The sequence below is a fragment of the Acyrthosiphon pisum genome, chromosome A2 (genome assembly GCF_005508785.2).
Source record: "Acyrthosiphon pisum isolate AL4f chromosome A2, pea_aphid_22Mar2018_4r6ur, whole genome shotgun sequence".
In the NCBI taxonomy this organism is placed as follows: domain Eukaryota; kingdom Metazoa; phylum Arthropoda; class Insecta; order Hemiptera; family Aphididae; genus Acyrthosiphon; species Acyrthosiphon pisum.
Window position 1 is genome coordinate 38,663,122 of NC_042495.1, and position 27,220 is coordinate 38,690,341.

Here is a 27,220-nt window from a genome sequence, read left to right on the forward strand (position 1 = left end):
TTTTTTTTTATCTAGATAAAAAAGTATTTATCTTTATCTTTATCTAGATAAATATAAGTTAAGTTATCTTTTATCTCTATCTAGATACATTTGAGTTGCATTATCTTTATCTTTATCTAGATAAAAAAATACTTATCTAATCTGAACACTGGGTTAGGTAGGTTAGGATTTTGTATTTATTTTATTGTATTGATCCGTTGCAGGTTGAATTGAGTAAAAACGACAAACTTGGTATAACTTTGATATTTCAGAGTTAAATTATATACTTAAGTACAAACCACACGGGGCCCGCGATCTACCGCAGGTAGATTGCCTATCTGATAATAGACTGCTGCGAACCTCACGGACAATGCCGGTCGGGATGGCTATGCATTAAAATATAATATTATTTACACTTAAAAAGACATGCCAGATGCTTTCTTTTACAGCATGTTACACCCTTCAGAAGGAGTTGAACAATCAGAATTTTTTCCTGGGCAATTAAGCTAGTAATATTTATATACCTAATCATAATAGCTTATTAGTTTTTAGTTTCACAATACCATTATTATATTATACTGGCTAAAATTTAATTTTTTTTTTAATTGACAGTATCTATTTATAAGATTATTCCTTATCGGTAATATTTATAAATATTTGGTTGGTTTGTTAACTTATATTTGTTCAGAATTTGAATATTAGCTTACACATTTAACTAACAGTATACTTATATTTTTAATATAGTGTTATTTAACGTCCCTAATTTACGTTTACTTTTTTACATACCTGGGTAATTATTTTAGTTAAATTAGGTAAGTAGGTATCTACTCGTAGATATATAATGCGTTATTAGTTTTTGTCTCAAGGAGAAATGTTTATGTTTTTTGATATGTGATGGTGATGGTAGGTAACCGCAATAATAAAATAACAACAGGAAATTATGCTGATTACAGCTTTTTGAGTATTTATTTTTTCACATGATGGTAGGTTATAGACAGTATTAGTTGTTGTTAAAAATGACTTACTCTGAGCATGAAAAGTTAAATATTATAATATATGAAAGTCTAATGGTGGTCAGTTGGCAGCATTTTTTTCGTTTTAATTTATAGATTATACAGAATAAAAACACGGTATTTCAAGTGCAGTGGGCGTCTTTCCGTTCTTATTTTGTCTTCGTAATTCGGATATTATTGCATTATTACGCCCATCGCAGTCGCCCACCTGGATAAAAACAAAAAAATAAAAATATATCGTAGCTTTGGTGAACCAGTATACTATTTTTCTCTCTCACACACACACACACACACACACACACACACACACACACATACACACACAATCGACATCGCGAAATAGCCGTATAAACCTGTTGATCAGCTGGTCCGATCCATTCTTACCGATGGCGCCCACGACGATTCGCGCGCCCATGCATCCCTCTTCCTGTTTGCTGCATTGCAGATTATACACGCGTGTTATATACTTGGTGATATTTAATGAAATACGTTGTTCGATGTTAGATTAGAGTTTTGTTGTAAATTATTTCTGTACTGCGGGCTACTCATTTTAGCAAAGTCCAAATTTTATTGATCTATTGACATAACCCGATATCCGCCTTCGCTTGGAAAGAATATTATTACTATTATTATTATATTTACTGACGGGAAAAACTTCATTTACAAAACAATATATATATAAAATTGTGTAGTGACACAGATACAATAGAATTGGGTACGAATAATATAAAATTCACATTCAATTTTATAACAAAGAACATAATATTATGAGGTATATAATTTTACAGTCATAATTAATAACTTAAATTAATATCCATAGTGTTTCCTATAGACATTAGTATATTCGTAGGTGATGACTTAAAGTATGTTTTAGAAAAATTATTGATTAAAAAACTTTCTTGATTTCTGGTGGATTTAGTATTAATTCAAAAATAAAATTGATCCAGTAAATAAGGGCAATTTATTGAGTTATTTAATAGTTTTAATAAAAATGAATAATGAAGGATACTTATCTTTGTATTTTGCGATTGTCTATTAAAATATAATAATATTCCTTTATGATCTGAATTTCGTACATAATCAATATATATTTCAGACCATGCACTTATATTTTTCTTTCTTTTCCTCTACTTGGTTCACCATAAATTTGTGGGCGTTTACTCGAATAACTAAATTAACTCCGAAGATTTAAACATAAAATGAATTTCGTGTCATAACAATAATGTGTATTTAGTAGATGAAAAATTAAGAATATATTCGATGGAGTTTAACCGGCTGATATTTTCTGCTTATGGTCTTAATAAATTCTCGTTGCATTTACAATAAACAATTTACGTTATTTTATTATACTAGTATATTAACAATAAACTGCGCTATTTGCAATCTCAATAATTTCCAATTGAAGTGTGGCCAATATAATATGCATTGATTATTTTGGATATACTCCTTGTTGCATGTACTTAATTATGTAAGTATCTAATTTTATAGGTCTTACACAAATGCCATTTGGTATACTGAACATAATAATATTATCTATATTATTATTCCTACGTGACTACGAGTATTAAATTGTTGTGGGTAGATTTTACAGTCTAGAAATTCGCTAGACTAAACTGGTGTGAAAAATAATGCACCGGGATATTTGGACCATATCATTTACATGGTTCATTATCCCAGTGCGGGATAATGTGGGATAATTTTACACCGGTTTAGTCTAGCGAATTTCTAGTATGTCTTTTTACATTTTTAGCCATTTTGCTTTATCAATATGTATATATTTAAAAATCTTATACTATAAATCTTTTACTGTTTCAAAATGTTTAATCTGTACAAATTACAATATTTATTAAAATATTTAATATTATTTTTAAAAATTAAGTCAGGATTAAGTTAAAAATACACATGAAAACGTTCTTACATTGTAATGTAATTGTGTAATAAATTGAATAACATTTTTTCAATCGTTTTCTTTCTCCCCTTCCACCTTATAAAGTTGTAAAACAATTTTCACGTGTTGAAATTATAATAATTATGATCATTTATTTGCCAACAACAGTGATCATATTATATAATGTTTACATAAATTGTTTAGTTAAGTAAGTCTGCTATCACTTAAAGTTCCATGATATTGTGCCAGACATTCTTAAAATCTTAACATATTGTTATAGTGAAAATAATTACTTTCTAAGGAAATTCATTTGGACGTTTAACATTTTTTTGCTCAAGTTTATTAGACATATTTAACAATTTCAATCTTCTGTACGCTATAAATTTATTTTTGTATTCATTCAATGTCGTCAAGTATATATTTTATGAACGTTAAAAATGAGTTTCAAAAATGTTTAATAACAAATGACAAAACTGCTGCAGTATTTTTTAGATTAATAAATTATTATAAAATATTTCTGTTATTACTATAACTACTAAGTAGAAGCATATGCTTAGGACTCAAAATATAGATCTGAGTATATGACGATGTTCTGTGTAGCTGTTTTTATTTGCTATCTGCGAACTAATATAATCAACTCGTATCATAAATGATGATGATTATGAGGATGATAAAATCAATTTTAAATAATAGTGAGAGAAAATAATATAATTGTTAGTGCTTGAGTTATTTCATACAACATTATTTTCTGGAAATATTTTTATAATAACAACATGCAACAAGCTTCTGTTTGAAATATTTTAGATATTTTTTATTACCTACCGACTACCTATACCAACGTTTATTAAATCGCACATTTTGTAAACGTTATAGTTTGTTTTTATTTTATGTATAGTCCGCAAATTGGTGAATTGTTGCTAGTGCTTTTATGTACACATAAATCTAGTTTATTTTATTTTGAATGAGGCCTGCAGGTTTAAATCTGAAGGACAAAAACATTTTTTATTTTTTATAATCACGTACGTTGGCGTTTTATTATAGAATTGACACCTGGTATATTATTGATATACAATATACAACATAATGTAATTGCTCATCACCATTTTATCAGATGTTACTGAAACTGTAAGAACATTTTATTGCACCAATAATTTCAAAAAATATGGATATAAATATACTGTCTATACATGTCTTAATAATAAACGTATTCAATATAATGCGCAGTAATATAATTACTGTAATATGTATGGTGTATACTGTTGCTATATACTCGATGAGGTGTCTGCTGCTAGAGGAACAAGGCGCCAAGAATGCAATTTTAATTGAATATATTCGGGAATTAGCAGCGGGTATAATACTGCAGTGTAGCATTGGTAAACAAACGCAACCACCCACCCCCTTACCCCAGTTAAAATATGTGCAGCATAATATAATTGGGTTAAGTCTCGCGTCGGTGGCACTTTTTTATAGCTCACACATCTATCATTTGCAGTATAGGTATAGAGTTTATAACATAGCGCCCTTGGGCTCTGGTTGTGCGCGTTCCCGGTCCGTTGAGTTTGTTGACGGCCACGGGTTTTCACTACTCCCCCGCGTGTATGCAGCTTATCTTTGACCCCGACGCACGGGTAAAAGTGCGAAAAAGTGCATCGTTAACGGGCTGCTGCCCACACTGGGCCATAAATCCGCCGGGGTTTGCATCGAGTTCTAATTATAGATCTCCTCTAGGGTCTAGCTGCATATTTTCGCGCGATTAATTATAAACCCTAGTCGTACGCGAACACATAAATATTCGTATGGCGTACCTATATAATATATTTATAATATACATTATATATTATATAATATACTTATGTACATACTTCTATAACCCCACGATATAAAAAATAAAACTGATCATAAAGATAATGATAACAACACTATTATTTTTGTTAGAATTTACAGTTCTGGAATAAATAAGGGAAGGCAAATATGCAAAGTAAGCAATGAGTGTGGCCAAGAAATTTTTTTTTAATTCAAAAAAATAATTATTATTTTCACGATTATGCTAGTTATTTCTATTATTGTACTGTCACTAAATTATTATTACATTATTTTTTTATTGACTGTTATAATATGAAGAAATCAATGAAGGCAATGTGTATATTACATATATTATACCATATTGCATTAACGAAGACAAGAATAATGTTGATAATTACCTAATCAATATTCTACACAATTTTTCAAATATTCAAATTTAATTTTTTTCTATATTCGAGTTTGAAATGTTATCGCCTAATTATTTGTGTGATTAGAAATGAAAAATATTCCATTACTCATTATGTTTTTAAAATGGATGAAAGGGAGTGTGCTTATTTATAATAACTTTAATTCTATACTCTGGTAATATATTACTATATCAGCGTATTTTATTTATATGGGTGACTTTATTGATTTATCATGCAGGTATTCATGGGGATGGTATTTGGTTTGGTATTATTACTGCCAACGATGAAAACATAATAGATAGGTATCAATATTCTTAAGACGATAAATGTTTCGGAAATGTTAGATGTTTATATTATAATTTGCTGTAAATTGGCAATTATATTTATTGTTATTTTGTTTTCTTGTTTCCGAACGGACGACCCGGAAATCGTGTGGTCGTCGCTATATTACCTTACTATAGCTAAATTTTGTACACGTATTTTTATATCCGGAAGAGGGTCTTATACTGACGTCTAGGGGGATGTGACCATGGGTTCCTGATCGTCGGGGCCCGTCGTCCGTTAGTCACACGCACACGGGGAATCTTGGATAAGCGCCAAGGAATTCCGCGTCCGACTGATGCCGAGCGCGCTCGACGTCCCCGGGACCACGTTACTATAACGCATACGGACCGCAGACGCCGAAACGCCAGCCTACCCCGCGCACAGTGCAAAACCGATGTAAACAGTTTTTTTTATTTTCCAACGAACGGCGCACACATCCACATTTACACGTCACACGGGCACACCCGTATACAAATACACAACCATTTATGTAGCGCATGCTCAAAAAGTAGCTGACGATAAAGCTTTGGTCCGCATGATTCGCATCCGGGAGAAAACGCATTCGAATTTTCCGATTTATTCGCTCGTTTTATATACTCGTAGGTATACTACTCACGTATAAATCAAAAAAAATATATATATACATTTGTGACAATATCGTGTTGAGCACACAAAAATTAACTGCCGTCGTCGTATCGCATCATATCGTGTCTTATCGCGTCGTAACGCAACGGAGTGTCGTGTGTGCACTACTAACTCGTCGCCAAAACCTCTTTCACCCCCGTCACTGGGGTACCTGCAACCATCCGCCGATGAACGTTTACTCTCAGGGTCGGCCCGTTGTCGCCGTCGTTGTCCCGACATAATCGCCATCGACACCGAAAGAGGTACGGCGGCGGCGGTCCCGGCGGTCATCGGCGGTGATGCGCGTGGTGGCGAGGGGCGCGTGTTATGGGAGGAACGGCGAGCGTGGAGGTCGTCTCCCGTAGAGTCACTGGGTCATTATGCCGGTCAGCAGCAGCACAGAGGTACCAGATGCCAAATGCTGTTGTAAACACTGTCAAGGTACTGTTGCACAAAATATAATACAATATAAATATTTAACGTGATATATTATGTGATTAGTCGAGCAATGATATAGACATACTGCTAGGAAACTGTGATATACATAGGCGCACGAATTCGTGCATATAACAATGTAGATCTCTCGCTCGAGGAGATTTAAGATGTGGCTGCAGCCGTCGTTGCGTCGCTTTTCCCTGGCTCAGCCAACTGTTGCGTGCGGATGCTATAGCCGCCGAACGATTCCGTCGTCAATCCGTACCTGGGATAAGTTCTAAATTTTTTTAATCACAGCCGTTGTTAGATTTCGTATTGATTTCGTATTGTTAAGTATACTCGTCCTAGATAAGTTTCAGTCGGGCTATGCTTGAAAATATTACTGTCAGTAGATAATTAAAAATGATAAACGCCGCATCCGCGGGCGATACGCATAGATATTATACAGTATACACTTTCGGTGTGTGTCTGTGTGGTTTATATATATATGTTTATATATATTATATATAATATATATATTTATACAGTATGGTTTAAAAAAACAGGACGTTTGCCAAACCGCCTAGTCGACTCTTTAAAAATCCAAATAATATTATTTTATTTGAGTCTTATCACTGATAATTATCCGGGTGGACATTTTGTAGTTCAAAGCAAATTATCAACGTCAGTGAAGCTTTATTATGTATGCATATTAATGTAATTATTATGCGATAGCGTATAAGGAGAATATTGTACACAATGCAAAGTTTCGTAATTTTGATGAATCGTTTGTTGTCCTAATGTCTCGATTGTTCATAATTTATCTTCGCAATAAATAAATCGGTATCTATGTTTAGGTACCTTCGTTTTAGCTATTACCTTTATGTACAATATTATATTATATTCTCAACGACGATCATCGCTCTGTATTTCGGAGTCAAAAAAAAAAAATGTACAGAACCATAATTTTTTATTTCGCTAACTCGCCGACGTTCGTTGACCATAATAATTAATTTTAAAACTCAAAGAAAACACACTAATGCAACCACTCTACCGTGTTTCTAAAGTCTTGACTTTTATTTATTTTTCTCCGGGCCAGAGGAAATATTAAATGCAGTCGCCAAATTGGCTCGGACTGTATATATACTCGCGCGGCAGGATTATTCTGTGTAATAACGCTACACTGCTGCGGCACCGGTTGTCATCCTGCAGTAATATAACATATAATAATATTATAATGATATAACCAGGAAACGCGATTGTTCTTTTTATAAATCACTCGAAACGAGCCACTGGCAAAGTTCTGGGTTGACAATCTGGGCGTATATTATATAACACTAATTGTATAATATTATATGTATAAATACTCATTATATGTAAGTACAGTATACACGCGGCCGTTCGTTAATTTATTCTACATCAATCGTCGACGAATTGGTGCGATCGTGTGGAGATCGTGCCGCATCCGCGAGTGGGACGTTTCATTCAACAGCGTACAACCGCGTAGATCGAAATCCGTATAGTAAATCTGGGTGTATACAATAATTGTATACGTCACGTCCACACACACACACACACACACACACATATAAATATATATGCTTATGTTACACTATTAATTTGTCGCGTATACGCGGCTTTCTCCAGCCTGAAAAGCGGCTGCAGAGCGAAATGCCGTCGTCCTTTTTATCCTTCGCGGTCGTCGCTGAACAACGTCCTTGACACAGAGCGGGTCCACCGGGTGCGGGCGGCCGAGTCTAGAAATACGACCGACGCCGCCGCTCCGCCGCCACCGCTGCAACCGTGACGCCACTATATGACACTATATATAATATAATATATACCTATTCGTATACTGTACACGCGAGTTAACCCTACGGCAGTATTTTATATACGCACCTGAACCGTGTGACCCAGTTAGCGTCAGAAATAGACGCGTTTCGCACACACTCACACACGGGGACGTTTCCTCTCGGCGTAGGTTCCAAAAATTAATCGACCGGCTTCCGTTTTGACGAGGGGGAGTAAAAAAGAGCATAATATCCCGACGATTTAATCGGCCCGTGACGTGCGAGACCGCAATGCGATAGGAACGAAATATATGTATAATAATAACAATAATAATATTTATTGCTAGATAATTCTAGCTTACTGCAGGTAAATACAAATGGGATACATCTAGCATTGTCGTTCACTGAAGTAAAACCTCTTATCGTAGAACAAGAGTAGATATTCATCTAAAACTAATGATAAAATATTAGAAATAAAAATAAAAACGAGGAAAAAACAATAATTCAGGGTATATAAAATGAAGAATCATTTTTAACTTAAGTGTTTGAAGTTTTTTTTATTATTTATGAATGGTATTTCGATACATTTTTTATGTATTGTTATACTGTATTATTGATGTGACGTATAGTGTATTTCATATTATCATTATTCGCATACGCGGAGATCGGTTCTGGAGACAAAATCGTCGAAAAAGGTTTACAGGTGTTCATATCATAATACCAGTACGGGTACGTACTTTCGCGCCGAACAATCCATTTACTCCGTTTGTACTTCTGCAGTATCTCTCTCTCTCTCTCTCTCTCTCTCTCTCTCTATCACTCTGTCTCTCTTAAGACATTTTTAAATTTAGACATTATTCACAGGTACCTCTCAACACTTATCAATATTATTTACCACTGTATTATTATATTTTTATAGTGCGTATATTCGTGTGTACACCGCGGCGAAGATTATACTATAATGTTTATACGAGCGGGGCGGTGTGCAGGTAACGGTCGGGGTCGTTTGGCGATTATTTTGACGTTCGTCCTGGAGACAAGGTGATCGCGGCGCAGCATCGGTCGTAATGGGGTTATAGACGGACCTATTTAGAGCGTATTATATTGGTGGTTATTGGCACACGCCAGTGCGGCGCGATTGTGTGCGATGGCGTTTTGTTGGCACCGGGCGGCCGGGTGGAATGAACGCTATTTTCGGTTCTAAAACATATAGCATATAATACAAACGCGGCGGCCCGGAGAGAGGCTGTGCGCGTGCGCGTGCGTGTACGTTCGCGTGTACCGCGTACTACGCGCGCGAGTACGCGAGTTTTCTGTACGCTCTGTGCTATGCACGCCCGTCGCGTTTAGGTAGCAAATTTACTGCCGCCGTGGTTCGGCATTCACCGACTATAGTCGAGTCCCACATTGTCGTTTGCCAACGAATGCCGATGCGAATTTGTCACGACGATAAAGTGACGACGACGCCAATCACGCACGCACACACACGCATACGCACACAAACCTCCTGCGGCTCGTGCAACTCCTCTTGCAGTGAGGTGTAACGGGTGGACCGGGTGACGGTTATGCGAGGAGGAATAGCTTGGGCTGCCGCAATGATAATAAATAATAATTTCTATTATTATTATTATTGTTGTGATTATCGTAAAACTGTTGTTGACAGTGGTCGTGTGTAGTATACAATAGTGTAATATACACGTTATACGTTTGCCGTTTGATTATTATATTATTTTTCATATCGATCGAACGCGTAGGCAGCCGCCTGCAGTCGCTGCACAACTATAGTACGACGTGTGAAACTATTGTGCAATGTTCGCGGCGTCATCGGTTTCGTAGTATGATATACAATATACATATTACATATTATAAATATAACAATATGTTTATGTAATTATTTGTATATATCGTTATTGTATATTATACATTTTAAAGATACAATGTGATCCATAATTTAAGTGTCTACTCACTCCTTATAAATAGGTTTTAACTTTCCTGATCATATTATTTTTCACGTGCGATTTGATGCCGTCGCAAAACAACATTATTGGAAACCAAAATTATATTTGACATTTTTTTTCGTTTTAATTTTTTTGAATGACAACATTCTTTTTTAATTTCATAATCCTAAGCGGAATATTATTTGCAGGCCTAATCATCGATTCATTTATAAAACCGAATTTTTAAGAGGTAGTTTAATATTTATAAGTATCTATAGATAATTTAGAGTTAACTGATCAGCTGAGTACTACAGTGGCCCAGGGGTAATCCCTCAAAATGTTGGTCCATTAAATCTGCTTATCTAAACTTTAAATACTTAACTATCATTTTAAGTTTGATTTTTATGTATCGAAATAATAACGTATGTTCTCGTTTAAAAAGATAAAAATAAAAATATAAAATACTAAAAAATATAATTTATTTTTTCAAACATTTTGTTTTGGAAAGATAAATATTATGTACACAATAATATTTAAAAAAAAAGTTAACTACTAAAAATAATGTGTGTAGAGACACTTATAAGGATTACTCTGTATACTAAATAAGTACCTATACATGCACAATGCAGGCCTGGGAGAGTCGAGAATTTTTAAAGTTATTTTTTATCGTTGCGTAAATCTGTTGTTCCGCGTTGTATATAATATTGTTTTGTGACGTTTTGAAATATATCTGGTTTCTTAACCGCATTTTAATAATTAACTCGATTGCCTACTATAACATATTTTTATAAGTGTCAATTCATCATAATTTTGATTTCAATTCAAAACTTGTAATGTTTTCGTTTATGGAAATATTTACTGTATAGGCTTATATAATGTTTAGCGATTATATGAATAGACAATTTTTTCGATTTTATATTCAATATTCATTAATTTATTATTCTGTAAAGTCGGAGTATACAGTGATTATACTATTACAGTACACGGAATTGTTGCATATTTTACTGTTGAGTAAAATAGTTGACTAACTTCAGAGTTTATCAATACACATCACGAGCAGACGTGCAGTGGAATACTGATGGTGCACGTATGCGAGACAAGTTTTGGCTTATCGAAGAATAAAAAAAAAATTAGTTGGATGAGATCGCAACGTTAGTTGTTTATTCGTTAACATTATAGTCTGTGAATAAGACATATATAGGAATGTATTTTATGCGTATGCTGCTCGCAATTTCCCATGTAAACATTTTAAAACAAAAATAAGTAAATAAAACGAAAATAAATATTAGGTATAAAGATGTGAATTATGAATAAAAAGTATATAGGATGAACGCGTCTATTTCTATGTATATATACACACTGTTTTAATACTTATGTATGTTGTATAATGTATTTATATGCATATTCATATATTTTTATTTATTCATAGATAAGTAGGGAGAAAGTGCACAAAACGAATCCGACGGACGGTGATTAAAAATTTAAAAACCGCACGCACGTGACTTTTATAAAACGCGTTGATCGATGCCGAGAACCCGTGTAAAAAAAAAGCGAAATAAAAAACAACTTAAAATCCGAATCGGCGGTCTCGCGGCGCTAGTGCGCAGATAAAAATAACATCTCCCGGCGTTTTATTAGCCGTTTAAATCTCAACGCGTGAGTCGTCATCCGTCGTCGCCGCCTTATAAAAAAGCGAAGTTTTTACGGGGACTTATCCCCCGTCCTGTTAATAATAATGTTATATACATAATATGTATAGGTACACAGTGTCACCGCTGCGTCGTGTCGACATCGTAATCGTTGCTAAAATCTTAACCATCGGTGCTCTTAATATATTATATGCTTTGCGTTATACACGAATCACGTGTATAATATATAATGCGCGATTAATACGTCATAATAATATCACTCGTGATTGATTCGATTTTAAAATGCGAATTTATCAAACGGTAGTTGGCAAACGTTCGCGCCGCCGCCGGTTGATTAATTCATCGTAGCCGCCAATATAATATAACCGTTGATTGTCGGCTTTGACGCAGAAACGATTTGTACGAAAGCTATTATATACATAATAACAAGTACCTATGTTATATTATATGTATGGAAAAAAACAACAATTAACCGGCCACCGAACAAATCGTCGGCCTAATTCGCACACTACTTCTTAACTTCATAATATTATTACATACCAATAGCCAATATTGCTTTTCAAGAGGTTTGATGTCAACAGCAGGACATATTAATAAATAATATAAAAACAAAACAAGATATTAAACAATAACTTCTCAACTACCATACTTTTAACATATTATTATTCTATTATCATTGGGATTAATTTAAATGATCAAATATCAATCAATTAAGTAAATCTTAACGTATAAATTCCTAATTTACGTAAATGTAATTATCAATTAATAGTCATCACTATCCATCAGACTTTTGTAACTATTGAAAACAGATTACGTAAAAGATTAACATGACCAAAATTACTTAAAGTTATAGATAACACTCAATCATGCAACCCTAAGTGGCCAGAGCCCAGAAGTTTAGATTAAAAGATTATGACTCGATGGACGAACTGGTTACAACGCGTCAAAGTGTTCCACGAAATGGTCTCGCAGATCTGTTTGTTAAAAGATATTGTCAATGTGGTATCATATACACTATATTATAAATTTTAGATGTGGTCTGCCTTAAATTAGTGGGGTCGCACGTATAAATGGTTCACGTAAGTGGAGTTCTATACATTTGTGGCTGATTTCGTCGGGTTTTATCTGATTTTTAAATCCGGTTGAATTGGTGATTATGATAAACGATGTGTTATATTATTCTTTAAATCAAAATGTAAAACCACGAAATCGAAATTTTGGAGTTATGACAATTATACGAATTATATGTGGACGATATACAGAACATTATGACAAATTATGTTATATATATGATGTACGAGTGCTTAATGCGTATTTAAAATTTTTATTTTGGTGTACCTAATATACATTGTATTTTAATCTTTTTTTATATATTTTTCTCCGACTTACGATAAACGCCACGATTTGCTCCCTTCATATTTCTCAAGTCTCAATTCTGAAAAATGTTGCCGATCACCACCGTTTTAAAACGAGGGTATAATCTTGTCCGCGTATTTATATTTGTTTTCAGTACACCTGTAGAAGCAACCGTACAATGCGCATAAACATAATTATATTATGCTGAGTAAACAAACTGCGACCACACCGCCGTCGTCATCGTAGCATTGATTTATCGTAATAAAACGTTTATTACGTATATATGTAGCTGGTACGTCTTAAAGACTTTCACATTATTATGACAGGAGAAGAGAACATACTCGTGTATTCCTATATATAAAACGCATCGTGTCTCGTTCGCTCCGTATATGTGTGACGACTATACAACGAATTTATAATATATTACTGTTATTATCATAAAGTGTTAAGGGTTGGGTGGTGTGAGGGGTATTGTTAGGCTAATTCGGAGTGGGGGTAGAGAGAAAAAGAAATTTCACTTATTTACTATAGGTAGGTACTAGATAGGTTTTTCTTGCATTTTGAGCCTTCCTCCTGCGTGTCTTACAGCGGCGTCGTCCGTTTGGGTTTGGAACGTTTCGTGTTTGTTTTGGAGATTAGATTGTACATTAAAATCATACCGGATCATTATAATAATAATAAATAATATTATACTCGCGTCCGATTATGTTCGTGTGGACGCGTTACACCGCACGATTGCGACGGTGAGACGCCGAAATAAAAACTAATCTGTGTTAACGTTGGCACGAGACGTCTGTTTTCGTTTTTTATCTTTTATTTTTTACTCTAGGCTACATTTAATATTTAATTAATTTGTTTGCTCGAAGGATGAAAACACTTTGATTAGGGAATGCTATAATCTTTTTTTCTGAATTACTAATATAATATGTTTTTTGAATGAGCGATGTATACTATTATGTAGTTCATTATTAATATATATGTATGTAATAATTCCAGGGTTAGCTAACCGCGATCAGTGGATTTTATTGTTCGTCATTCCATCATCGTTGGCAGGTAGAACGATGCAGGGGCTATCTTGTCGTATGAGCTCTACCCCTGATTGCGGTCTACCTGCAAAAATATCGTTTTTGTATAACGTTTTTAAACGTTTTCGATTATTACGTTTTTAAAAACGTTATTTTTCTATATTGTTTTTAAATAACGTTTTTGATAATATATATATTTTTTTTATATTATATTCTTATAACTTATAACTTTGAACTTTTAAGTTATAATAGTAACGCGCAATATAGAAATGCAATAAAGAAAATTCAAAATTTCTGATTTCAAGTTAAAGTTTTTTTAAAGTTGAAGATTAAAAAGTAAAAATAAGTGAATTTTTTTTTTGTTTTTAGGATATTTTGTTATCGTTTTTCAGTTGTTTTTTGTTTTTTTCCGTTAAAGTATAAATATAATTGCAGAGTGGAAAAACACGGTAGAGCGCATACTGCAGTCGCAATGTTACCGGTAGAGCGCATACGACAAGATAGCCCGATGCAGGCTCTTAGGAATAAAATATAACGATTAAAACGCATATTACATTGCTATACACTATGTAAAATTAAAAGTCCGGTAGTTAAAATAATATAAAAAGGGCGTTTAATTTTCTTATTAACCACCTTCCTCACTATATAGAGACTTTATTATTGTATTGTTACGATGTTATCCTTGCAGGAACGTAGTAAATAGATAAGAATTTTGATATTCTCCCCTAAACAGTACACACTTTGATACGCAGATATACGTGATATATTTTAACACTACGCGTTGAATCAATATTGGTGTTCGTGAGTGCTTATGATATTTTAAATGTCGTTATTGAAAATAACGCCAGATATAGGAGCCTCCATTGACCTAGTAATAATAATAATGATAATAAAAATAATATGGGATAGTGGTTTTTTTTCTTCTAAAAACGTTAACGGTGAAAGTCAACTATTGTTGTCGTGGCTATACATTTTTTTTTCTCATGACAACAAAATGAATTCGCCATCGGTTTCCATAAATATGTATATATGTAATATGAATGGGCCAATTGGTTTTCATAATAATGCTATTATAGCTACGTGTATCGTATACTAATTTGCGGTCGGTTCTTATGTGATATAAAATTTGTACACGGTAGACACAATACACAATATACAATTATATACTGTTTGGGGACTTCAATAATTACGATTCCATATACTTAGGATAATAGTAGTTGAAATAATCGTAAAGGGTATTAATCATTATATTACGTAATAATATACCTAACATTGCAGTATACTAGAATATAAATCCACATTGGACTTGGAAGTGATTTCTTATGCACTCACAATATAATCGAATATCTAATTTTACTATATTTTATACTATAATTAATAAGAATATTATTTTTAATAATCAAATAAGTTTACTTAGAACTTGAGTAGCCAATATGAGAAGCCAGTTATATTATATTATACATATTCTCGTATGTTTATAATTATAGGTATCTGTATAATGTGGTGTTAATTATGTAGTTGGGTATATAATAATATATAATTTTCCAGCAATCGAATTTAAATTTTACAATATCTTTATATAAATATATTATAATATTATACCATCGTTTTACTCAACGGTTGACACAATTGCTTTATGAGTGGTTTTTAACAAAACAATGTGTAGTAAACAGCGGTCGATGATAAACAAATTAAAATATGTCCTCATTCGTATCAATATGGGAACAACCTGAAAGTTTTTTCGGCGAATCTCAGTATAGTATTACCTCTGATCTACTCCATTATTATATACACTGCAGTATTGCGTAACAAGTTCCCTTGACACGCCGTTTTATATTGCGCCGAGCTCTTGGATATGTATGTTATATATATTATTAAATTTACACGAATGACAAAAATTTGCATAAAATATATTAAATGCGAACTGAGGAAGTCTCCCCCCAATTTAGGGGCGACGCGCGTATTTTGGTAATCATTGTGATCTTATTATTATTATTTTTATTGTATTATGCGAAACGCAAAACCGCTCGTTAGCAGTTAGCACCGCAGCACATTCTACGCACGCGGCCCGTCCTCGTAATAGTTATGACGTCATCCGGCCGGATGGCCGGACCATATGGTGCCGTTTCGGCCTATCTTCCGTCCACCAGGTCGGCCACACCCGCGGTCTGTGGCCGACGAGCACGTACTCCGGCGACGGCCGTCGTCCCGGCCGAAACCCGGGACTGGCCGGCCGTCCCTTCGACGGGACCATGTGCGTTCGGTTACCACACACGCGCCGCCGTCGACTGATAAATAATAGTAATAATAATAATATAATGCCGTCGACGACAACAAAATTATTATTAATATTATTACGTGAGGTACTCAACGCCCTTGTAGCCAAAAAAGTCACGTTTGGCCTTTACGCGCGCTTGTTTTGCGAAAATAATATTTTATTATATTATTGGCTCGGACAGGCGTTCCCCCCCCCCCCCCCCCCAAATATTTATTTTCTTCGTTCTAGCAGCTTTCAGTATATGTATTATTTAATCTTTTGAAGTGTTAGGAGACCATTCTCGTTTATTATTATTACTTTTTATTTGATATTATAATAGACGCACACCGACACCGACTGCGCGCGAAATTCATTACCGATGACCGTGAAACTCGCGGCGGCATCCGAGTGTACTACCCAAAACTGCGACGATTCAGACGGGCGGCTGGCCATAGTGAAAAATATACTCAAAGGTGTTAATACACCCACACACACACACGAGAGCTCGCGCAAGTTCTTATTACCGTTTATATTATATATTTTATTATTACGTGCGGTCGCAGCCGTGCCGCGTATAAACTGGGTTAATGCAATTAAACGCTCAAAGGCGCGCGCCGTGTGTGCGGTCGCCAATAAACGATGTCCTTAAGCGCGATTATAATGTTCGTAAGCTCTTTCGTGCACTCCGCGATCAGGCCGTGAAAAAATTAATAACGCGCTCGGCCTTTTCACGTGCCACTGGTATATAGTTATGCGTCGACTGGCGCATGGTGGGTGAAGTACATCGTATACATCGTGTACGCGTCCGCTTCCATATTATAGGTGGGTACTATTTTTTTATAATAATATATTACGACCATATAAATTTCTATAATAGCATAGAATCTACATGTTCATTTATTAGTATACTAGAGCAGTTCCGACTAAATGAATACCAAACAATATTGAAGTTCGTCCACCACGCGTTTTGTGTTTGAAAAATGTCAATGGATATTATACAAATTGGGGGGAGTCTTTTTGTGCTCTGTCCAAATTAATGAAAATAATAGAACTAATGTTATTAAAAGCTCATCGCTAAATTCTCGCGTTCTCATTGGTATGGTATCAGTCCTATATTATTATCCATAATTTGAGAGGGCCAGCAGCTTTGCACGCGAGGATAATGCTTGAGAAGTATACTTTTTCAAGGAAAAACCGCTTTTCGTCTGTGTGTATTTATATTATTATTATTAATTAATTTCTTTATATTTACATATTAAATATACACAGCCTATACATATCGACGACGAATTAAAATGCTATATACATAGATAGTGAATAATCGCCTACATATTGCGAACTTAAATTTAACGAAATCATTTTCTGATTTACGAAATGTTTTTGAGAACCACACAAATTAGAATTGAATTATATTTAAGAGGACTCCGCAATGGCCCACACGAGTTGTATCCGTCTTACAAACGTACAACATAGTAACATTGAATTCAGACGAACCTGCAATTTTGTGTTGTTAACTTTAATATTTGAGTAAATTGACCTATGATTACACTTAAGGTAAGAACATTATTCTTGTCCTCTGGTAGTTTATTAATCTATTTATATTTTAATTTTTAAGTGGGTTATAAGTATGTAAAGTATAAAAATGCTCATGGGTAACCCGCTTTAATATAAAAATTTTGTAAAAAACCATCATGAGATCACACATAATATTATACTTTATCATTACGTAGGTATCTTTAAGTTTGATCATAGGTCAATTCACTCTATAGTATGTTTAAGCTATAACAACACGAAATAGGTTCTGTTGCACTCAATATTTGATATGCTGTACGTTCATAAGACTGCAGACAACACATAGGTACGCAGGTATGGCGTCCTTTTATTTTGTCGTCCATGAGACTTCGCAACATGAAATGTCCACTGAGTTATGCAAGGGTCGCACGTCCGAACGTTCCAAACGTCTTTTCCGCTGCATGCATCGCCCATCGGCACTGTGGTACCCACCCTGCCGACACGTGGGGGACCAGTAACCACGTCACGGCCACGGTGTCTCTCGCTCGCATGTTCGCCACCGTCGCGTGATCGGAGTGGTGGGATTCGCCCACAGTTTTGCACGCACCGTTCGCGCCGAACTTGCACGCATCACGAACCGAAACGTCGCTCGAACCGGTCGTAGTGTGCGCGCAGTTCTCCCCCGACCGTCATCGTACCGCGTGTGTCGCTCGTCCCCGCCGAAGTCCCGTCCGCGTGTGTTGTTTTCTTGTCGTCGGCGCGGCGGTGCGTCACGCCACACAGTGTTCTTCCCGTTCGGTTTTTCCGTCGTGTGCGCGTGTAATCGTCAAGCTGACCGGCAAACGCCGTCGCCTCCGCCGCCGCACCGGTTACCGTTCGCCGCTATCGCCTGCGCGTATTCCTGGTCACCGCCACCGCCATGTACGCTTCGGGCAGCAGTCAAAAAGTAAAATAGCACGTTGACTTTATAATATTATTTATATGTCATAGTAATACCCATAAAAACAGTGCACATTTTTCTGGATTTAATTTTTACGGGTTTGCAACGTATAAGTACATCATATTACTATGTTGCTTGCATAAACCATGATGCCGTTTTAAAAATGACGTTGTTGACAACGTGATAATAGCAGAGTAATACAAACATAGTAATTGTCACTATCGGTGCCTTTTAATAGACCACTACAACATGCGTCGTCTTATCTGTATACTGTGTATAGTGTATACATGTATACTGTGTAGTTAACTGACTAAAATTTTAGATTTTCGGTACAGTACATGTTGCGTAATATTTTCTTCTTAATAGCCGCAACAATTAGGCGTTTCAATCAAGAGTCTTGAGTCTTGGCCTGTCTTTGCCTACAAATATAATAGCATATAATATATTCGCCTGCCTATCGCCCACCCGACACAAATGTTACGGCAGGCCCGTTAGTCAGATCGAATCTTCAGTTGGGGTTAACTGGTTTTTGTGAGAGGGCACTGCTAAGTGTAAAATATACATACAACTATATGACTATTTTAAACCCACTGCTAGAGGAGCCGACATTTAGGTCTAGTGGAGCATTGTACCTCTTTTATCTACATGGCTTGCACAGCTTGCACGGCTATGGGGCCTGGGACATGCTGTATATAATATTTTGTTATATAGGTACTTATATATATATTGTTAATTAACGAATTGGTAGTTTTGTTATTATAATAAATTATAATATTTATTACTATTGCTACCTATACAATTATTGTAGTCTTGTAACATAATTAATATTAAGCATTATAACCATCATGGATTTTCATTATATTTATATAACTTCAAGTACCTACTTTAAAAAATTTTCGAGTATCAAATATATATTGTTATAATTACTAGTTGTATTTAATACCCTCGGGCATGCATTTCAATAAAATAAATATAAAAATAATAAGAGTTATCACCTGCGCAGCAGATGGTCTTTCCTATATGTATTTGCATTGTGCACGCTTTTACACTTAATGCAGGATAGAGAGAATCTAGTTTTTATTTAAATTCTTCCGCGTTTCCGATAGCTCCACGTGACCCGAGTGAACACCAGTCCATAAGCACTCACTAAACCCTTAACGACTGTCAGTTTCCCGGTTTTCGGCGAACAGGTGTCCGCGTTATAATATTACATATATTATGTATATTATGTTATATTGTCGTGTGCGTATACCTGTTGTATTATAGGTACGCATTATGTTCGTGTACATAACATATATGTTTATCGATCGTATATTATGCGTGTTGTTTTTTTCGCGTACGGAGAAGCTGCTTTCACCGTCGTCTCGTCCAAGGCTGCGTCTGGTTGTCTGTCATCCGGACAAGGCTGTGCATTTATCTCGCGTTAGCATACACTTATATTATGTTATGATGTGTGTACAGTTGTGGGAGGCGTTTGGCCGCGTATTATATGTTGTGTTCTAAATTTACGGAGCGTACGTGTATATATATACCTAGAGGTGCGAGACGCGTATATATAATATCGGGCAGAGTGTTCGTTTATTTTATTTCAATTCTTATATACGGCGTATAATAAACACTTGCGACGAGTAACGTCTTTTTACATCATTTCGATTTCCGTTTACGTTTGAGCATATAATATATCCCTTAATATAAATATTTCCCTCGGCTAGCATGAGCGTATGCAATTGTCATTGTTGTACGGCCTTGCGGGTCCCCGAGTTTCCCGATCAGCTTCTGCTATAACACTAATGCGGTGCTGGCTTAAGCGCGTAGGACGAACTAGCCGCCGACACCTGTTGGTCCAGCCGGACCGCCAACGCGAAAACACGGTCAGCACTCTTCGAGGAGCTGGCGGATAGTGTTGGGTGACATTTGTTTTCGTATATATTATATAAATAACGATAGAATATTATTATTATATTATGCACGTCGACCCAAAAGAAGATTCTCCTGAATCGCGGTGTCTCTGTTTTTTTCTACATGATTATTATTGTTGTTCGTTTTCTCATTACAATAAAAGACGACATTATAATATTATTATGAATTATTGTTCTATGCACATGGTTCTGATGTATATTAAATGCGTGTATAGGTGACTGATGTGTTTTTTCCTTCTTCCAGTCGAGTGACTTGCAGCCTGTGTATGTTTATCAGGGTTTGGGAATTTACTGCAGCCTGACTTAGGAAAATTCTACCAAACTATTTTCTCCATGCAGTGATTAGTATAAATGCGTTTATACACATTATATTAATCACTATTAAAAAGGTACAACGTGTTTAACCGTTTTTACACTCTGGAGATATTGTGTACAAAGTATTAAAATGAACACCTGTATGTTGTCTTACAATCATATAATTTGCATTCAGTAGTTCTAATTTGTTCTTGCTAGTTTTAATATTGTAAGGGTGAATTGATCTATATAATAACAAACTTAAATCTTAATGGTCGCTGGGCCGGATTTGACGGAGGGTTTTAAGCGCACTAGCCCCGGGCAGTAAATGGTTGGGGGAGGGGGCAGCATCCTGATACCGAAATACTATAAGAACATTTTTTAATGAAAGTGATGTATTGGATTTTTACATAATTTTATAAAATTATAAATGATTGCAGGATATAAAAACAAGAAAAGTTCCAATTTTATAAAAAGGTGCTTATATTTAACAATTTTGATTTAACTCATTTTGATTGTACTATTTACTGTATATACAAATGAGAAGGTTTAATTACAAAATTTTAATAAATAAAATGTTATGAGATTGAGTAATATACTTATTTTTAGTCTTCAAATTATAAATGCTTATTATTATTATTATTATTATTATAATGCTATCATTAAATGTATTTTGAAAGTTATATTACATAAACAGCGGTATTTCAAACTTGAAATAAACACGTTAGATAAGGAGTTATAACGTACAAGTTTACACATTTTTTCTTTAACTACCTACTTAGATATTGTATATTTTTAATTTTCTTACTGCTAGGGGCTTCTAAATAGATTTGTCCCGGGCATCTGAAAGTCTAAATCCGGCCCTGATGGTAAGAACAGTATCCATTGTATTACGCCGATTTGCTGTCGATTTATTGTCAATATTTAAGTTTTTATTCGATGTATGATTTTGTGATATTTAACAATAAAATAATTTGTGTCTAGCATTAAAATTAAAATATCAATGAAAGCTAACGTGAAAAACAGCTGATGATGTTCTTATCTGAAAAACCCATCAGCCGCCGTTAAGTATAATACATACAGGATCATGAAAAGCCGCACAGGTCACAAAACTACAATAAATAATATATATAATATGATGACATTTCCTTGCGGTTCGTATAATGAAAAAAAAAACAATAATCGTGTAAAATAAGAATGAAACATGTTCGAGAATCCACTTTTGGGTCAACGCGCATAATATAATAACTTACAATCGTAAGTTAGGTATCTTAGAGGACGCCATACACACATTAGGTAGCTCAATATTTCGGTTAAACTGTCATGTAAATAACGTGCAATAAGCTATATTATTATATATAGGTACTCATAATTATTGAATCGTAGAATATGATTTGTATTGTAATATGTATTGTGAATATACAGCATCTCACAATGATTAATTATTAAAGAATTTCACATAATTTTTGAGTTTTTTTTGTTGTTTTTTTAAATTGTAAAACATTTCAGAGAAAATAACACGCATGCGATAAGACATATTGTATAGACGCGTATATTATATATACAAAGTGTATAATATATTGTCGTTACATATTATAATATAATATTTTATTATCGTATTGATCGCGAAAACAATAAACGGTTATTGTTTATTTTTTCGTTCTCGTGCGTACACGTACGCTGGTGTGCACAAGCAATCTGACGTTAATTTATTGCCCGGCCTACCTCGCGTAAAAAAAAAAAAAATAAATAATAAACATGACGCGCTTTTTACCGAACGACGATGACGACTGACGAGTCTGCAGAAGCAGCACATACGTTCGATGCATTAAACATTAGGTATGTATTTTGTATTTTACTGTTCCAGCGTCCTTGTTTTACCGTCGTACACGTTACTCGTATACACATTGCGAATATAACTATTTGTATTACCATCATCATTCGTATATACAATATCATATCATACAATATGTGTATATATATATGTATATTGTATATATCTATAATATATTTAACGGTCCATTCCGTTATACATTAATTTTCTCTGTCAATCATTATGATTTCGAAAAAAAATGTTCTTGGACATTACACTTTTATGTAAAAACAAAATACCAACATTGAGACCACATTTATTTTCAGAGTATATAATATTATACTGTCGTATGTGCGAGCAGTGGTTGAACCAGTGCCGTAACTAGAGAGTCAAAGACCCAGATGCAAACAAATGCATATGGGCCCCTCTTTCTTGGGATACATAAAAAACTAAAAAGTCGGACTGATTTCACACCATGGGAATTTTTACTCCTTAGATAGTTAGATAGGATATTATTTGTGGATGTATTGAATTTATTTACAATAAAATATAAAAATAATTATTACTATTGATATATTATAATATACCTGTTACATATTTTATAATATTTAAGTATTAAAAAAAACATTTTCTTCCGAGCATTTGCGAAATCAGCAATGATCTTTTCAATATTTATTTCATCAGTATACGATCTCTTTCAATACTTAATACTGATATATTACTGATAAATATTACTTACAAATCTGAAGTCACATCTGACTTATACAGTTGAGTAAAATCAAGGATTAGTAATTTTCCCAATATTTAGATAAACTAAGTAAGACGGACCAGGCTTTTACATTTTAAAGGCTTTTACAATTACATACAAGATAATAATAAAATTATTATAAATCAAATTAAAAAAAAAAAAAATTTACGTCTATCCGTTAAGGACCCTTTGCACCTGCGGGCCCCAGTGCTGTGCACCGCCTGCACCTATGATTTTTACGGCACTGGGTTGAACATTTAAAAGACTAAACAATAAATATGAGGTTTTCGTCAATGTACGAGTTTTCAGTCCGTTTTGTTCAGTCTTTTTTAAATTTTTTATCACACGCAGCTAGTACCTACCTATACGCATGATTTCCAGTTTGCCATGTATGATATTGTCATCGTATCGATATAATATAATATTGTTTATATATTATAGGTACCTCTTAAACATAATGTGCGTGCATGTTGTATCTTATCGTAACTTACTTGTTTATTTCGCACATCGCACATGTATATTTACGAGAGTACGATACACCGAAATGGTTTACAGTATACCGCAGCATAATATATAGTGTAATACTCACGTATATAGTCGCGTTCGACGAGCAAAATATAATCGTGGGTAAACAACAAGCCAAGATTTGTTTAAAGTTTAAACCGAATCGACGGATGACGCGCGTATAATACAGTTGGTTAAAAATAATAATATATTCGTTTTATCGAAAACGATGTCTGAACGATTAATTTACGACGAACAGTTGGTGCGAATATATATATATTGATGATATTAACGATTATATTGAAATGTGTGTATGTTATAGTTAACGTCGGAAAGTAGGTATATAGTCCATTTATAATATAATATAATATATAGATAAGCTTAAACTATAGTTTTTTTTTGTTCACGCAAAAGGCGTTATTTTTATATAATACACCGGAGTGAGTACCGCATAAATATTAATATATTAAGTATGTGTTATACTTATATTTGTTGTACAGGCGGTTGTTTGTTTTAAGACGCTATTTTGTTTTCCATTCCCTCGTAATCCGTACCTATATGTACTGTCGTCGATTACGACGAGTATATTATATTACAGTACGTATATTATATATAGTATACTATGCTAGTGTATATATATATATATTATATAGTGACCGTTATTTTATACATATGTATTATGCAGTTGCAGTATATGTATGGTATTACGCAATATATAATATGCTGGTTCACGAGGGACGATAGTTGGGGCGGGGGATTTGTCCAGGGGGCCTTTCTCAGATAGTATATTATTTTAACCTAATAAATATATGCACATTAAATGTATAATTGTACAAAACTACACAAATACTTATAGAAAATACGATTTCGTCATAACCCATAATATTATATATTATAGATGCAGGAATAGGTTTGTGTCTAAATTATTACAATTTATCGTTAGTATTGTAAAGAAAATAGAGACATTTAAAAAAAATCTAGTATTGACAGTGTATCTACAATACATCGGTACATGTTATGTCTTGTAAATTTAATTCATTCATCGCTACGCACAAAGTCTAAAAATTTATAATGAGGTTGCTATGGTAACCTAATTATATTAATCATCGGTTTCTAAGGGCAACCTAGGAACAATGTAACATTGATTTCATCTTTGTTATTGTTTGGTTGTCAAGGCAAATGTAACGTGTAATCGGTCAGAAAAATACAATTTTATTAAATTTAGGATCTCAGTCTCAACACGATGACGTCACATTAACGCCCTTTGCGTTGCACGAAATTGTAGAATAACCCCCAGCTATAAGACATATACATGTCAAAACATTTTAACTTTTAAACCTTTTCTCATTTTCATCATTGTCAAGGGCGTGCTCATGTGACGGGGGTGTCATATCCCACCCACTCTTTGGCTTATTTTTGTCAAATAAAATATAATATGATAAAGCAATAAAAGTGTATTTACCACAATAATATAACGTATTCTGAAAATAGTCAAAAATTCATATCCCCTTTCAAAAAAGCTAGTACATATTAAAATACGCTTATCAGAGTCCAGGAGTTCCTATATATACCTGTATAGCTCACGACGCGGTGGTTCTTCGTTTATACTCTATACACCTCGAATGACGAACCGTTTTCTATAAAGTATTGTATTATAATATATAATATAATTATGAAATTACATAAACGAGTATATTATTAATATTATTATATTGTCATGTCGTGTCATCGCGCGCCTGTGGTGTATTGTATACAATGTATGTAATAAACAACTCGCCCGCGACCTTTCGCCGGCATAATACTCACAGTAGTCGAAATACAATATACAGTATTATATACCTAGGTATATATCGTATAGTATAATATATTATATTTTATTGTATTATATTATATTATGTAGGTATACCTATTTGTATATTATAGGTTGTATAGGTTATATTGAGGGTGGGTAGGCTTTCGGAACGGGTTTGGCACCGGAAATTCGCTCGGGTCGACCGTCTTCAATCATCGGACGTCTGAATTTCAGTGCAACGGCAAATGGCTATATAATAGGACGAGTAGGCGAGTGAGACGCGACGTGGAGATGCACGTAGGTGGCACAGGCGGCGGCAGGTCGCCCACCAGCGCCAACCTTATACCTGCAAGCTCGCGGTGCGCGCGCGACAATGGAACGCGTTATTATAATATTTATTATTACTATTATTATATATATTATTATTATAACTTAATTACCATAATTTTCATTATAATTTTAATACTAAATATACGTTACGTGTGTTTATGCGGTGGTTTGCTCTCGTTCATCGTCGTCGTCGTTGTTGTTATTTGTGCACGTCACGGCGACGACCTTCGTCCTTCAAATTGCGAAACTTAAAAGAAAAGCCCATACTACACGAGAATGTGATACTATATATATATACATAAAATAGTTATAGTGTATAGTATAGTGTGTGTTATCATATACTGTTGATAATATTATAATCGTATTATGTTTATTGATTTCTTCGTTTGTTTTCTGTTCATATCATAGATCGCGGCCGCGGTGAGCTGTTTTGGAAAATTCAGCTTGACCAAGACCTGGTGGACACCATTTCGTCAATTTACCCCGAGTGGTTCCGCCAACAACAGCAACAGCAGCAACAACAGCAGCTGCAGCAACAGCAGCAGCAGCAGCAGCAGCAACAGCAGCTGCAGCAACAGCAGCACGCCAACCCATTGACCATGCAGAACAATATTTCGCAACCGTCTCCGCCCTCAGCCGAGGTGGACGAATCACCGTTGCAAAAGTCTATGGACAAAAACAAAGAATGTGAGTGACGACATGACTTACCTTTATGCTTAATAATATATAATATGTAGATACATAAGTGCGTAACTCTATAACGGCTGCATCGCATATCAGTCCTATGCATTACTCGTGGTCCAGTCCCACTTCTCTCGAGAATATCGTGTGGGGGCGATGGAAATTCCTTTATTTCCTTAAAATCACCCATAATGTTGTTTCCGTCTTACTAACGGATAACA

At 34.6% G+C, this 27,220-nt stretch overlaps 1 protein-coding gene across 4 annotated transcripts in view; it reads left to right on the plus strand.

The window, feature by feature from the left end:
- LOC100161677 (myocardin-related transcription factor A) overlaps nt 1-27,220 on the plus strand; it is a 67,014-nt gene that overhangs the window by 18,824 nt on the left and 20,970 nt on the right. Inside the window, exons 1-2 of one of the 4 annotated variants that reach the window (XM_008184714.3) lie at nt 5,215-6,479; nt 26,727-27,005. In XM_008184714.3, the coding sequence (XP_008182936.1) occupies nt 6,419-6,479; nt 26,727-27,005 (340 nt within the window). In that variant the 5' untranslated portion in view covers nt 5,215-6,418. Of the gene's footprint in view, nt 1-5,214; nt 6,480-18,140; nt 18,925-26,726; nt 27,006-27,220 lie in introns of those variants that run through there. The other 3 variants (XM_001947810.5, XM_008184716.3, XM_008184715.3) reach the window with 3 other exon arrangements.